General features: G+C 40.4%; 1 protein-coding gene across 1 annotated transcript; it reads right to left on the minus strand.

The window, feature by feature from the left end:
* Positions 1-2463: 2463 nt before the first annotated feature.
* Positions 2464-3480, minus strand: LOC137715725 (cold shock protein 2). The gene has a single exon (XM_068455070.2). It carries the CDS (start codon positions 3320-3322, stop codon positions 2726-2728), a length of 597 nt encoding a protein of 198 aa, XP_068311171.1. The 5' UTR covers positions 3323-3480; the 3' UTR covers positions 2464-2725.
* Between the last annotated feature and the right edge of the window lie 12357 nt (positions 3481-15837).

Here is a 15837-nt window from a genome sequence, read left to right on the forward strand (position 1 = left end):
ACAAAATTCACTTGTTGCACAACCTTGTTTGTATTGCAGTATCTTGCAATATGACCAATTTTGCTACACTTGTGACACTTGAATTTGTTCTTTACCCAACATTCCCCATAGTGTAATCTATCACAGAATTTACACTTATCTCCATTCTTATTTGCATCATTCTTCACAGGAAAACTAGCCTTATTACCCTAATCAGCCTTGTTTCCCCACTGTTTCCCTTTTGGCTTAAAATTCTTCTGGTGTTTCCTACTGTTTGTCTAATCATTAAACCTGTTTGATTTCGGTGTAATATTCAAACTAGCAAATGCCTTCTCCATACTACTTTCCCCATGTCTATCAAGTCTTTGTTCATAACCCTTCAAGATAGCAACTACATCCTATGCATGTATGGTGTCTAAGTCCTTAGTATTCTCTATCACAGGTGCAATACTATCATATGACTTAGGTAGATTGATTAATAACTTCTGAAAAATTATTTGATTACTCAGATCTTCATTATAGCTTCTCATTTGATTAATCAGATCAAACAGTTTAACAATATACACACAGAGAGAATCATTATCATTCATGCGAGTATATTCAAAATCTCGCCTAAGACCTTAAAGTTTCACATATCTTACTTGCTTATCACCAACAAATTCTTGTTTCAAAATGTCCCACGCAGCCTTTGCACTTTCCTGTGTTGCAATCTTTGGGAAAATTTGATCTGAAACGGCACCTTGGATGATTCCAAGTTCTCTAGCATCCTTGACCACATTCTCATGCATCAGCTTCTTCTCTGTCTCCGTGAGCTCCTCATTCTTCTTCATCAGAGTTTCGTACCCATTTTTAACCAGACCCCACAGTTTGTGTGAACGGAAAATGGTCTTCATTTTGATTTGCTAGAAATCAAAATTCTCGCCATTGAAGACTGGCGCTCTAAGTTCTCATCCTCTAGATCTAGCCATGTTAGACTCGATCACTGATATGAGCTTGAATCACTGCAATAATCTTGTTGCTGTGAATCTGAGCTTAACCCTAACAAACACGACGCCCATAAATTTAGACCCAACCTGGCTTTGAGGCCATGTTAGTGACTAAGAAAAATGCAGATTACTCAGATAAGAAGAAGAAGAAAAGAAGCAAGGAATTTCGAACAAAAAACGCAGAGAATGTTACTCTGCAACTTCTTTCATATATCTCAGAATGTGCTCACTGAGCATGTGAGCTCACATACCAACAAAATAACCATCGGAGGAGAGAGAGAGAGAGATCCTCAATTCAATCTCAACCATCCATTTATACACCATTTAGATTAAGACACTTGTCCACTATCAAGCCCTATAAGACTTAACTAGCACATTACAATTTGATCACTCAATCTCAGCCTATAAGCTAAGACACAACACTAAGTAACCTTGTAATCCTCTTTGATCAATTCATCAATTTACACATTAACAACACTTGCAGGTGCATCTTCACGATAAGTAGCTCTAGAAGGGCATCAGCAAGTACATACATTAGCACAAGCTCTTTGACGGATGATCGAAAATGTTCTTGAAGTTTGTTATCGTGATCAGATCATCATAACTATGTACCTACCATGCAGCTTGAACATTCGACTTGAACCTACGAATACCAAGTTATCGCAGCAAATAGCCTTTCACTTACACACCCTACTCTGATAGATATACACACATGGAATTGTGGATACATCTCTGTGTCCGTTTAAAAAAAAAGGGACAGTGAATGTTCAATGCGAAGGAAAATGACGTGTCATGAAATATTAAGATTTTGAGATGAACAAGGACACTTGAGGCAATCACTTAAAGTGATGTTGATCATGCCGAAAAGGGAAAAATCTAATCTCGACTCGTCAAATATTAACCTCTCATGGATTATCAACTAGGATAAGTGGTTCTTATTCTTTCCAAAGGAAGCGGATGAAATGAATTAATGAGCATGTTGTTGGTCCGCCCTTCCGCTACCATTCAATTGATGATAACTCAATAGAACAGCTAAACCATAAAATCGTCCTCCAACGACAAAATTTGAGCAGCGACCACAACATCCACAACAATTCAAAGGATGAGATATTATATCCGCAACTACTAGCCAGAAAAATGAGAAGGCCGTGATAACAGTTAAACGTCCCTTTCAAAAGGAGGGCCAATTTTTGTTGTTAAGACTTAATATAGAGATATCCTAGCGGAACATAGATAAAATCAGTACGTGGTGTCAAACTACGAATACTCAAATGCATCAAACCTATAGACATCCAACACTGATAACATTGTTGATACACTCTCTAATGTGACTCGTACCATTGTATATGCGACTTGCCTAAAGAGTGCAGCCAATTTTGTGTCTAAATAACATTGCTCCAAGTATAATCTATAAGGTCCAACAAAAATCCAGTTAAACACTAATCAAAGAACGAAAAACGAAAACTAATTCAAACACTAAACGAATGCAAGTGGTAAATGACACCAAAACATGATCATTAATTTCAGCCTTCACAGGTTCCATATTTGAACAACAAGAATAGATATAAAAATTGAGGAACCCAAAATAATGAATGGGAGAAGGAGAAACAAACTACCATCTAATCTAATATATGCAGAACAATCACCCAAGTCATGCAAAACTTAACAAAATTACCCAAGAAGAAGCAACGATTCGTGAAAAAAGCAATCTCCAACCACACAAAAGCGCGGGAAACCACAGGAATTCGCACACCAAATCATCATTTCTGATCATTGGGACATTCCCTTGCCAAATGCCCTTCCTCTCCACAATTATAACATTCACCACCACGCCTGCCGCCGCCTCTACCACCATATCCCCGACCACCGCGTCCACCGCCGCCAAATTTCGGGACGCCAGTCACACCACCACTCTGAGTACAGTCCCTTGCCAAATGTCCAATACCACCGCAGTTGTAGCACTCACCGCCGCCGCCCCCACGACCTCCGCCGTAGCCGCCACGCCTTCCGCCGCCTCTCGCTACATTATACCCTCCAGGGTCTCCACCAAACCTTCCATAACCGCCTCCGCCAACTCTCCCTCCATATCCACCACGACCGCGGCCGCGGTCAAAGCCGGGACGGCGGGATCGAGTGATATTTCCAACGACGTCGATGGCTTTGGTGCGTCCGTCCTCACTGAAATCTACAAGGAACTCGACGATCTGGCCCTCCGAGAGGGTCCGGAAGCCGTCGGATTGGATCGAGGTCTGGTGGACGAAGAGATCCTCACCGCCGTCGTCGGGAGCTATGAAGCCGAACCCCTTATGCGCGCTGAACCACTTGACCGTGCCCGTGGATTTCGCGGCGTCAGCCATGGAGGAGTAGGATCTAGAAGCTTCTTATGTTATTAAATGTTTTTCAGTTAGCAGCGGTGGAGTGGACTAACTGTCCTGTAACAGACTCCCTCAGCCTCTTCTCTCCTTCGCCGCTGCTTTTTCAGTGTTGAGTGGGAATTAAGGAAAGTTGAGTGTGGGATCCACTTGGTTACATCCAATGGTTGGTTGCCTCTTGGCGAAAGGACTTGAGCGTCCACGGGGTTTTATCCGATTATCCATTTAGTTTGCCACATCAATTTGTTTGGACAGAAGAAAGAACGAGGATCCTTTTCACATCCTGAGGATTCTGTCATTCAATCGTATCTGTTCATTGTAAATCATGCAATCAGTTTTTATCAAATACTATTTGTATTCAATTTTAAATAAAATTTTTAAAATGATTTCTGACTGTACGATGTACGATGAATGGACACGCTATCCTCATAAAGAGGATCCAGAGAGGATCCCCATTCTAGAAGAATCAGGTGGGATGACCAGGATTAGATTTAGACTTGAAAATTTCTCACACGACTTGTTAACACAACCGACTAACACAAAAATAGCGAATTTTAAGTTAATACATTAACTAATTGTGTTTTTATCGGGTCACCCATTAATACAAGTTTGTATGCAAGTAACCTATTTTAACTCATTAGTTTGGTGATTTTAACTACAAAAAGAAAAAAAAAAAAACAAATTTACTATAATAGAAATAGGATTTAATCTAACTTACCGTTTGTTTTCTATGCTTAGTTTATGTAGAAGAGGGTGCTAATGTGGAAAGTCTTACTGAAAACATCATCAATCTAACTCTTGAAGACCAGTACTAATTTCTTTGGTGATTGATGAAAATTGAAAGGTTTTACTGTTAAAAAACAACGTGCAAGTTTTCAGTCTCATTGACAATATTTTGACTTTCAAGAAAGCTCCACAACCTTGAAACTTTAACATCCCACATCGCCCAGGGATGTGATCCTTATATGTATATTCCCATCTCTACCTAGCACGAGGCCTTTTGGGAGCTCATTGGCTTTGGGTTCCATCGAAACTCCGAAGTTAAGCAAGTAGCGCGCGAGAGCATTCCCATGATGGGTGACCCACTGGGAAGTTCTCGTATTAGTTCCCAGAAACAAAACCGTGAGGGTGTGGTCGAGCCCAAAGCGGACAATATTACGGTGGAGTCGAGCCCGGGATGTGACAATTTGGTATCAGAGCCTAACCCTGGCAGTGGTGTGCCGACGAGGACGTCGGGCCCCTAAGGGGGGTGGATTGTAACATTCCACATTGCCCAGGGATGTGATCCTTATATTTATATTCCCATCTCTACTTAGCACGAGACTTTTTGGGAGCTTACTGGCTTCGGGTTCCATCGGAACTCCAAAGTTAAGCGAGTAGCGCGCGAGAGCATTCCCATGATGGGTGACCCACTGGAAAGTTCTCGTGTGAGTTCCCAGAAAGAAAACCGTGAGGGCATGGTTGGGGCCCAAAGCGGACAATATCGTGCTACGGTGGAGTCGAGCCCGGGATGTGGTGGGGGCCCAGGCCAAGATGTGACAAAAACTATGTTCATTTTTTAATTTGCACATCCTTGTAAATTTAATATTTTGTGTACTAATGTTTTTTTTTATTAGACTCTTATTTTGAGGTATATATATAATAATTGAAAGACAAATGTATTTTTTTGTTTTGAAGTAAAAATTTATGTGACAATATGGTATGTAGATAATAATTTAGTATGACGTTCTTCATTTGATTAGTTATTGAAGTAAAATATATTTTCTTTAATTGGTAATGGATTGGGTTATATTACCCATCAGTTTAATGAGTCGAGTTCGGGTCAGGTCATATAACCCGTTCATTTTAACGGATTTGACATGACACAATTCGTTAAGGTATCAAAATGTCACGAAACTACGACACGAACACGGAAAACAAGACATGATCACCAAGTCTAAGCAGGATGGCTAACTTTGGTACTACCGTCTATGGTCCAACTTTTCAATACATAGAAAATTATCTATATTATAGAGTGAGGGAGTGGAGTAAACTTCCACAATGAGCTAGTTATAATAATTTGGTTCGAATTTGTTTTTGCCAAAAACCGAATCTAAGACCTCTAACTTGTAAATAAAAATTAATATAGACCGTAATACTAAATGCCCCCATAGAGTCCAACTTAGATAAGAAAATCCAATTTCAATTGATTTCGGGAGAAAATTTTCAAATGTCTATCCAATTTAATTTGGCAATTCAATAAATGTTAAATAGTAATTAGAATGTATTTGAATATTCTAGAAACCAATTTGAAAATTTGGAACTTAGCTACTCTGTTTCATACATTTATTTGTTATACAAAATGTTTGAGTGAATATTTAATGTTGGGCTTAGTGAGAGTGGAGGCCTAAAAACACAAAAACCAAATGGACGATTGGGCTCGAACATACAAGGCAACAACCCAAGAAGAATTAAAAATCATTTTTGCCAAGGAATAGGCAATAGGCCTAAGAGAGAAGTGACACTCAGAAGGGTATCTCACCCCAGCAAAAAGTACTTTTCGAGGGTATGGATGGGTAAATAAGTGGTGACTTACCACGTTTCGGAGGACATCACCAAAAGTCAAAGCTTGAACAGTCGGGCTAAAATGTCTATAAAAGCAGCAAGGGATCCTTGATGCCAGATTTACTTGACACTCAAATTAAACCCTCGTTTGACAATTGTAGTAGAATGGATAAGTGAGGGATCGTTCTAGACCGGGGATTAGGAGGGCTTGCTAAAACCTTCTAAATTGACTTAAAAACATAAAAACTAACTTTTAAAACACTAAGACAAACTAAAAGAATCAAAACAAGTTTAAAAGACTCCAAATACTCAAAAACATAAAATAAGACAAATCAAATGAATAAGACTTAACAAAATAAGAGGGGTGATTGTGGTTGGACGAGATTAAATTAAATGGACAAATTGTAATTAAAGGCAAAACGTAAATATGAATGTGATGAAAATATGGATGATGGAATAGCCAAGGGGTTCTTCTCACACATGTTACACTTGCATACAATATTGATTCTCAGTTGGTCGTTCGATAAGTTGTGAAACTCAATGCTCCAAGTTAATTAGGTCCGCTTAGATTAACTTTCAGATTTCCCTAAATTCGTTGGATTGAATGGAATACGCATTACAACCAAATTATTCTTAATCAAAGTCCCTAACTATGGAATACGCATGATAGAGACATTCAACAAAGATCATTAAGTTCAATGAAAATTATAAGTGTTGACGAGGCATTCGTTACTATGGAATACGCATGAAACTTATGCCAAGAATTCGTTTAACGCGATTGTTTATAAGCAACCTCCACTACTTGTGAATATAAGTTCATAACGATTAGGTGAAACTCACTTATATTCTAGCGTCATATTCATGCATGAAAATTAAGCTTGCAATCTCAATGAACATACATAAATAAGTTATCAATCAAACAGTTAAACGAATTGAATCCACAACTTATGAAATTCCAACCAAAAGTAATCAATTCATATTGCAAATATAAACATAGTTTCGAATCACCCCCTAGCTAAAGGGGGTTTAGTTCCTCATAACTTTGAAATCAAAGAAACCCCTAAACATTCCAACAACTCAAACTTGAATTGTATGAACGTTTAGGCACTCTTCTCTTCCATTCTCATACGTACAAAACAAAGAGAATTAAATTTAAACTTTGAAATCAAAGAAACACCTAAAAATTCCAACAACTCAAACTTGAATTGTATGAACGTTTAGGCACTCTTTTCTTCCTCGTTGTTGTAGCACAAGGTCTAAGTGAGCTTTGGGGATTATGTGAAGTGTTTTGGAGGGATGGGAAGTGGTTGGATAGTGGCTGCAATGGAGGAGAAAAACTGCACAGAAATGGAAGGGGATTTGCGGCACAAGGGTTGTGTTTGTGTTGTGTGAAGTGTATGAAAATGAGATGATTCCCTTGTGGCTAGGTTGCATGCTTATTTATAGGTAAATGAGAGGGAACATGACAGCTTGGAATAGGTGGAAATGTGGCTGCAAGTTTGGTGAATGATTATGAGTGAATGCATGTGAATGTGGCTAGGTTGGAAAGCTGGAATTTCTGGAATTGTAATGTACCCCACGACATTGATTGTGTTTGAGTGTTTGTGGCTGCAATGTTTGTTGGTTAAAGATGCATGTGGATGTATTATACAATGGGAAAGTATGTGATTGACAATTAGGGTGAATGGTGGCTGCAATGATGAAGTGTGATGGCTGAAAATGCAAGGGAAGTGCACGGCATTGATTGTGTTTGAGTGTTTGTGGCTGCAATGTTTGTTGGTTAAAGATGCATGTGGATGTATTATACAATGGGAAAGTATGTGATTGACAATTAGGGTGAATGGTGGCTGCAATGATGAAGTGTGATGGCTGAAAATGCAAGGGAAGTGCACGGCATTGATTAGTTTTAGGTGCATGTGGTTGCAATGTTTGTTTGATGATGATGCATGTGATGGGTGGGAACAAAGGGGGAAACATGGCACAAGGGTGCTTGAGTGAATGATTGAATGTGCATGTGGATTAAAGAATGAGTGGTGGTGTAATGATGAAGTGAATGCATGTGTTGATGACTAGGTTAGTGGGTGGAAATCTGAAAATGGCATAAGGGAATGGGAGCTAATAAATAATGCATGTAGGGTTAGGAAATAAAATCATAACTTAAAGGGGGATGATTAAAGGGTGTTGAAAGGTTTTGCATGGCTTTGAAGTGATTGTGGATTGGGCTAGAGTTTAAGTACATGAAATGGACCCAAATTGCTCCTCCTTGCATGGCAAGGAATGGTGTTTGTGTTAAGCCCATGGCAAGGTGTTATGTGATTGGGTTAGGGCCATTGTTTTGTGTCTTCAAGTGCATACAAGGCCTTCAAATTCGTCCATCCTCTTGGCTCCATGGATAAGCTATCCAATCCATGCCCAAAAATGCTCCAAATGGCCTAAAAATGCACTTTCTTGCTCCTTAGGCCCTTAGAACCTGAAAACACACAAAAGAAGCATAAAGGACTAAAATAACGAGAGAAACATAACGTAAATGCACGAGAACAAGCCATTTAAGTCGCATGAATATGCTCCTATCAAATACCCCCACACTTAGCTTTTGCTAGTCCTCGAGCAAAACAGAATAAAAACAAATAAACAAAACGACACTAAACACGTAAAACCCAACCTAAACCTTCCAACAACCGTCTTAGGGATTTCCAATGCACATGACATGTTAAAAATCATCATTCTCACAGATTTTAGTCATCTTCACACTTAAGTACATTCTTAATCATAGTCACCATATACTAGTTCACAATTAAGCATTTAAAACCATGTTTTGAATGTAGTAACATGCCTTAGAGAATTTGCTCAATTCCTTACAAGATATGCACTCGATTTTCACTTAGAATTTCTAACTACACACCCTAATCTAGTCATATGTGAGAAGATTGATGTAACATGAAAACGAACACTCACATATAAGTATCACAAAGAACGCAATTTCTGGAGTTAATAAGCATGTTTAGATATGATCTCATGAATGGAATGCTACTACTTAGACGCGAGAACCAGTGACACCATAAGCTCATACCAAGTTCAAACTCCACAAATTGAAATACACAACACTCAAGATAGAAGTCAAGGGTTGTAACGGGGCTTGGGGTATGTGGATAACAAAGAAGGGATATGGAAAACAAAGGTTCTTAAAGAAATAGTGAGCAAAGCATTTGAATCAACTTAGAATTCACTTTTGAATGAAAACTCAACTTTTGAACAAAAAGGGAGAATTTAGACAATTTACGCCCAGAATTGGTGTTTTGGAACCTTTCTTCAATCACTTATTCTTTTCTCTTTTTTTTTTTTTTTTTTTTTTTTTTTTTTTTTTCTTTTGAATCTCAAAACATAAACACTTAAACATTCTCTCCCCCACATTTATTTTCTTTCATAATGTAACTCAAAAGGAATTCAATTAAGTCATGCTCACTATCTTTTAAGAACAAGGGTGGGGATTGTCCTAAACTAGGCTAGGTAAGGAAAAAGTGGGTTAACAAAGAACATGGGCTAACACGGCTCAACGGGGGTACAACTTACAACATATACGAAATATGGGAAGTGAGGCTTATTTGGCTATGGTGGCAACTACACAACTTCATCTTGAATATGTGTTATGCAAATCAATAACATGCTTTGAATGAAATGGGCATGAGTTCTAGCATTTGGAACTATATGATGAAACGCCTTCTAAGTAGTAACCAAGCAAAGAATAATGAGATCATGCAACGACTTTAGAAAACAAGAAATCACAGATTATACTCTCCAAAGAACGTTATAGGCTCAAGTCTCTCAGGGTTGTAGCGTTTGTTTGAGTTCCTTCCTTCAAGCATGTTACCAAAACGAATTTTTTTTTCTTTCTTTTATGATTGCATGTGAAGTCATACATTATAACCATAACCAAGCATATACCAAGAGTAAATCAAACTTTTCTCTATGTTATAACTCTTTCTAACCGTCATGCAATTATAAACCAAATCCTTATCATTGTGTTGGAAGGTACCCTAAGACACAAACTCACAAAAACGACTCAAAACACTCTTTTTAGGCTTTTCAAAACAATTTTTCAAATTTTTATGTGCTTTTCGGAGTTATAAAAACAAAACATACTAAAACACTCTAAAACAACTTAAAAACACCTTAAAACAGCAAGGAACAACATTTGAAGTTATGGGTGATAAAATCCCACGAATTTGCATTAACAACATTAGTTACCCCCCCCCCCCAACACTTAAATCAAACATTGTCCTCAATGTTTTAAGCATAGATTCACACAAAACATAAGTAAACACACAAACAACAACTAAACATACTAAACATGGCAGAATGTAATTAACAAAGAGAAGAGTTTAGGGACGCAAATCTGGTTATGGAGTGTAAATTCCCTCTTCTCTTTGTTGATTGCATTGAGGCTTGATCTTGATGATTCCACAGGCTTACTCTCGAACTGGTTTCCGCCCATCATTGATTTTCCTTTGTGCTACTGGGCTGGAGGATTCTTTTGGTCTTCCCCGAAGGTCTGAGCTTACCCTTTTGGTCTGTTTCTTTGTTCAATCTTTCCAATTCGTATTGAAAAGGGTTGGAGGATAACTCAGCCTATGTTTGTCTCCACATGCTTCAATGTATCATTTTCACTTGCCTTACTCGCTCCCCTTTGCAGAAGTGGTCCCTTCTCCGGAAGTGTATCAACCGTTGAAGATGACTACTCGAGAGCAACGCTAGGTAAGCAATCAGGAATAGATTCCAGGCAGTTGGCTCCAGAACGGAAGACTGACTCCAAGTGCCGGCTGATTGCTTGTTTTACTTTGCCATGCGAGTAAGAACAAGGACAAAGAAAAAGACAGGGAAAGAGCATGATATGAGATACTTTTGCTTTTGACCTTGATGATATGAGATACCTTTGCTCTTGAAGAAGCGGTGAATGAATCAGCACATGTATTTGTTGTGCTGTTTCCTCCTGGGTCATATGTACTCCAGGCATCTGGTATCATCTTTGGGGAAGAAGAAAGAATTGAGTATTTCGAAAGGCTTTGCTGGGAGTGCACCCTCAGAGGTGAGGGAGAGTTGGGCATTTTCTTCAGGTTTGCCCTGCCATAAAAGACGAAGGTCGACATATATAGAGATAATAGCAAGTGGTGGTACTTTTTACCTTTGTCGACAAACGTTTTGATCCTGCAACTCCGGCTTTTTGAAATAGTGGCGCCTCTTCGATTTTTGAATACACCTCTTCGATTTCTGAGCAGGCGCCCCTTTGGTCTCTGAGCGACACGTGGTAGTGCAGATGCGGCTCCTTTTTGACAAAGCTGCACGCGTCTTCTGAAAAGCAGAGAAAGCGTCGCCGAACTTTGCGCTTGTCGACTAAAGATATGTAGTTGTGATGATGGCCTCCACGTGTTGTCTGAAAAGAAGAAATCTTTTGACAAAGTTGAACGCGCCTTCTGAAAAGCCGAGAAAGCGTCGCCTAAATTACGCCAGAAATTCCGGCTTTTTGAATTAGTGGACGCGTCGCCTTGGCTTTTTTATTGAGCTATCGATCACCACAACAAACACACTCTGAAGATTTCCCATTCTTGAAAATCGACTCCGGCCCTTTGAAATTTAACTCCATCCCTTCTCCTTGAACACTTTTGAAAAATGGCAAACTCATCGAACCTTAGCTTGGAATTGAGCCTTAGCAGTGATGCGGGCGCGCCGCGTCAAGGTAACGTATGGCGCCCTTCTTTCTTTTCTTCTAACGGTCCTCTCACAGGTGAAGACTCCGTGATGCAGGACGCCACAACAGCTACAATAGTAGCTAGGAACCTCCTCACTCCGAAAGATAGTAGGCTGCTGTCAGGACGGTCCGATGAGTTGGTCGTTCAAGAGTTCCTCGCACTTAGTGTTCAGTGTGCGAGTTCTGTGTCCAACATGGGCCAACGCCTGCTTGCCCGCTCCCGTCAGGTGGAATCATTGATGGCAGAGGTGGAAAGTCTCAAGCAGGAGATCCAGCAGCTGAAGTATGAGAATAGAAGTTTGCACGTGCTTGCAAACAACTATTCGACGGGCATGAAGAGGAAGCTTGATGAGCTGCAAGAGTCTGAAGATCGGATTCACAGTGACCGTCAAAGGTTTTCGTCTTTCCTCCAGAGGCACCTTTTTCCTGGCTCATCCAGCGCTTGGCCAAGTATTGAGGCCTGGAATGCTCTATCTTCGATGCCTCCCGCTCCGATGCCTTCTGCTCCTATGCCTTCTGTTCCTACGCCTTCCGCTCCGATGCCTTCTGTTCCTACGCCTTCCGCTTCAAGAGTAAAGCCACGTAGTGGGGCCTCAAGCAAACAACCTTTGTGAAGCACCATCTTTCTTTGTTTAGCAGTGCCTATCAATAAATCAAACATTTTCTCAATGTTACAATCATAGACTCACACAATTAATAAACAAACAAACAATAACAACTAAACAACCTAACAAGGCAGAAACGAAATAGCAACAAAGAGAAGAGTTTTTTTAGGAATCTGGATTTGGAGTGCTTTCTAAGTCTTCCTTTGTTGAATGCATGGGTTGCCTCCCAAGTAGCGCTTTCTTTTACGTCTTGCAGCCGGACGGTACCTCCGTTTAAGCTTGACTAGGTTCCACGGCATGGAGGGGTACCTCCTCCACGACATGCTCCTCAAACATCTCGTAATAGGGCTTCAATCGATGCCCATTCACTTTGAATTCTTGTTGCGTCCTTGAACTTTTGATTGGCATTGCACCATGAGGGAAAACATTAGTAACAACAAACGGGCCAATCCATTTAGAACGCAACTTACCAGGAAACAAACGTAGGCGAGAGTTGAAAAGTAACACTTTCTGCCCAACTGTGAAGGTCTTGGTTCGAATCATTTTATCATGGAATGCTTTGGTCTTGGCTTTGTACATCCAGGCATTCTCATAGGCTTCATTCCGAATCTCCTCAAGTTCATTCAATTGGAGCTTCCTATGAACTCCCGCTGCATCTATGTCCATGTTGAAAGTCTTCACGGCCCAATGTGCCTTGTGCTCTAACTCTACGGGCAAATGACATGGCTTACCATAGACGAGCCGAAAATGTGACATTCCAATGGGTGTTTTGTATGCCGTACGATATGCCCACAGTGCATCATCTAAACGTAAGCTCCAATCCCTCCTTGTTGGTCCAACGGTCTTCTCCAAAATTTGTTTGATTTCTCGGTTAGACACCTCGGCTTGGCCATTTGTTTGAGGATGGTAAGGTGTGGAGACCTTATGGTTGACATGGTACTTTCTTAGCAACGCCTCAATGGTCCAATTGCAAAAGTGAGACCCTCCATCACTTATGATTACTCTCGGCATTCCAAACCTAGCAAAAATGTTAGATTTCACGAAATCTGCAACCACCTTAGAATCGTTAGTACGGGTGGCTTTTGCTTCCACCCATTTAGAAACATAATCAACGGCTAGCAAGATATAAGTGAAACCATAAGATGGAGGGAAAGGGCCCATGAAATCAATGCCCCAAACATCAAAAATTTCAACATTAAAGACAGGGGTTTGCGGCATTTGGTCCTTGGTACCTATGTTACCCATTCGTTGGCAACGATCACAAGACATACAAAAGGTTCTAGCATCCCTAAATATAGTCGGCCAATAAAAACCACACTCTAGAACTTTGAGGGCAGTGCGTTGTGTGCCAAAATGACCACCACATGCATATGTGTGACAAAAGCTTAGAATTGAGTGAAATTCAGAATCATGCACACATCTACGTACAATTTGATCTGAGCAATACTTCCACAAATAAGGGTCATCCCAAACATAGAAACGTGCATCATTTTTAAGCTTATCACGTTGGTGCTTGTTTAGTTCATTTGGAATTTGTTTAACCACCAAGTAATTCACTAAATCTGCATACCATGGTTCACTTACCTCAATGGATAGCAGCTGCTCATCGGGAAAAGTTTCAGGGATAGGTACGGCATGTTCATGCTCCTCGTGGATCATTCGGCTTAAATGGTCAGCCACTACATTCTCGCTTCCTTTCTTATCCCGGATTTCAATATCAAATTCTTGAAGAAGAAGAATCCAACGGATAAGCCTCGGCTTTGCTTCCTTTTTCGTGATCAAGTACCTCAAAGCTGCATGATCAGAATAAACGATTACTTTAGTACCAATTAAATATGAACGGAATTTATCTAAAGCAAAAACCACAGCTAGAAGTTCTTTTTCCGTCGTGGAGTAGTTCAATTGGGCATCATTGAGAGTCCGAGAGGCATAGTATATGACATGCGGCCGCTTGTCTCTTCTTTGTCCTAGAACAGCTCCTAATGCATAGTCGGATGCATCGCACATGAGCTCGAACGGAAGGCTCCAATCTGGAGGTACAATAATGGGGGCCGAGACTAGCTTCTCCTTGAGTTGGTTAAATGCCGAATTACACTCTTCATCAAACTTGAATGGCACATCTTTTTGAAGCAATCGGCAAAGAGGGTTGGACATCTTGGAGAAGTCCTTGATAAAACGCCTATAGAACCCTGCATGGCCAAGAAACGAACGTACCTCTCTAACCGAAGTAGGAGAGGGTAAGTGACGTACAAGGTCTATTTTCGATTTATCTACTTCAATTCCTTTTTCTGAAACAATATGTCCTAAAACTATACCTTGTTTCACCATAAAGTGACATTTCTCCCAATTCAAGACAAGGTTAGTTTCAACACATCGTTTCAAAATTAAGGTCAGATTATCTAAGCAATTATCAAATGAACTCCCAAATACACTGAAATCATCCATGAAAACCTCAATGATCTTTTCAACAAAATCGGAAAATATACTTACCATACACCTTTGGAAAGTGGCCGGTGCGTTGCATAAGCCAAATGGCATGCGACGATAAGCAAATGTTCCAAAGGGACATGTGAATGTGGTCTTCTCTTGATCATCAGGGGCTATCACAATTTGGTTATATCCAGAGTATCCATCAAGAAAACAGTAAAAAGCATGACCGGCTAACCTTTCGATCATCTGGTCGATGAATGGCAAAGGAAAGTGATCTTTCCTAGTCATGGCATTTAGCTTCCGGTAATCGATACATACTCGCCATCCAGTCTGAATGCGTGTAGGCACGAGCTCATTCTCATCATTCTTGATAACAGTTACTCCGGACTTCTTGGGAACGACTTGAACTGGAGAGACCCAACGGCTATCGGAGATAGGGTAGATCACTCCGCAATCCAAAAGCTTGATTATTTCCTTCTTCACCACTTCCATCATCGGAGGGTTGAGACGGCGTTGAGCCTCTCGAGTTGGTTTAGCCCCCTCCTCAAGAAGTATACGGTGCATGCATGTGGTAGGGCTTATTCCTTTAATGTCGGCCAAAGTCCACCCTATGGCCGTTTTGTGCTCTCGCAGCACCCTCAGAAGCTTCTCCTCCTCCATTGCCGTGAGACTTGATGAAATGATGACGGGCAATGTTTCGCCTTTTCCCAAAAACACATACTTCAAATGGTCCGGCAACGGCTTAAGTTCAAGCGATGGTGCCTGAACAACAGAAGGTAGCATCTTAGTGGAAACTGAATTTGAAAGTGAGAGTGGAACCTTACCATATTGTTGTGGCAATGACTCAAGGGCTGCCACAACCTCAATTATTTCTTCACTAGAACCCATGGCAAAGAATTCCTCCTCCTTGCCGTGGCCTTGCATTGGCCCAAATCCTTCATTTTTGCGCTCTATGGCCTTAGTGATGGTTGTTTCCAGGGCGTCCTTGTTCAATTCTTCAAGGTATACCTGCGCCAAAGAATTGATAACATCAATGGAAAAACAAGAATGGTCATTAACGGGATATCTCATAGTTTCAGAAATATTAAAATCAATCACTTCCCCATCGAATTCCATTGTCAAGGTGCCTTTGTATACATCAATCTTCGTTCGGGCCGTCTTCATGAATGGCCTACCAA

This window comes from Pyrus communis, chromosome 15 (assembly GCF_041283825.1).
Source record: "Pyrus communis isolate YQ-2024b chromosome 15, ASM4128382v1, whole genome shotgun sequence".
NCBI classification, from domain to species: Eukaryota; Viridiplantae; Streptophyta; class Magnoliopsida; order Rosales; family Rosaceae; genus Pyrus; species Pyrus communis.

Bases quoted from the DNA above. Each gene is read 5' to 3' on its own strand.
- LOC137715725 (XM_068455070.2), bottom strand. From the start codon at position 3,322: ATGGCTGACGCCGCGAAATCCACGGGCACGGTCAAGTGGTTCAGCGCG.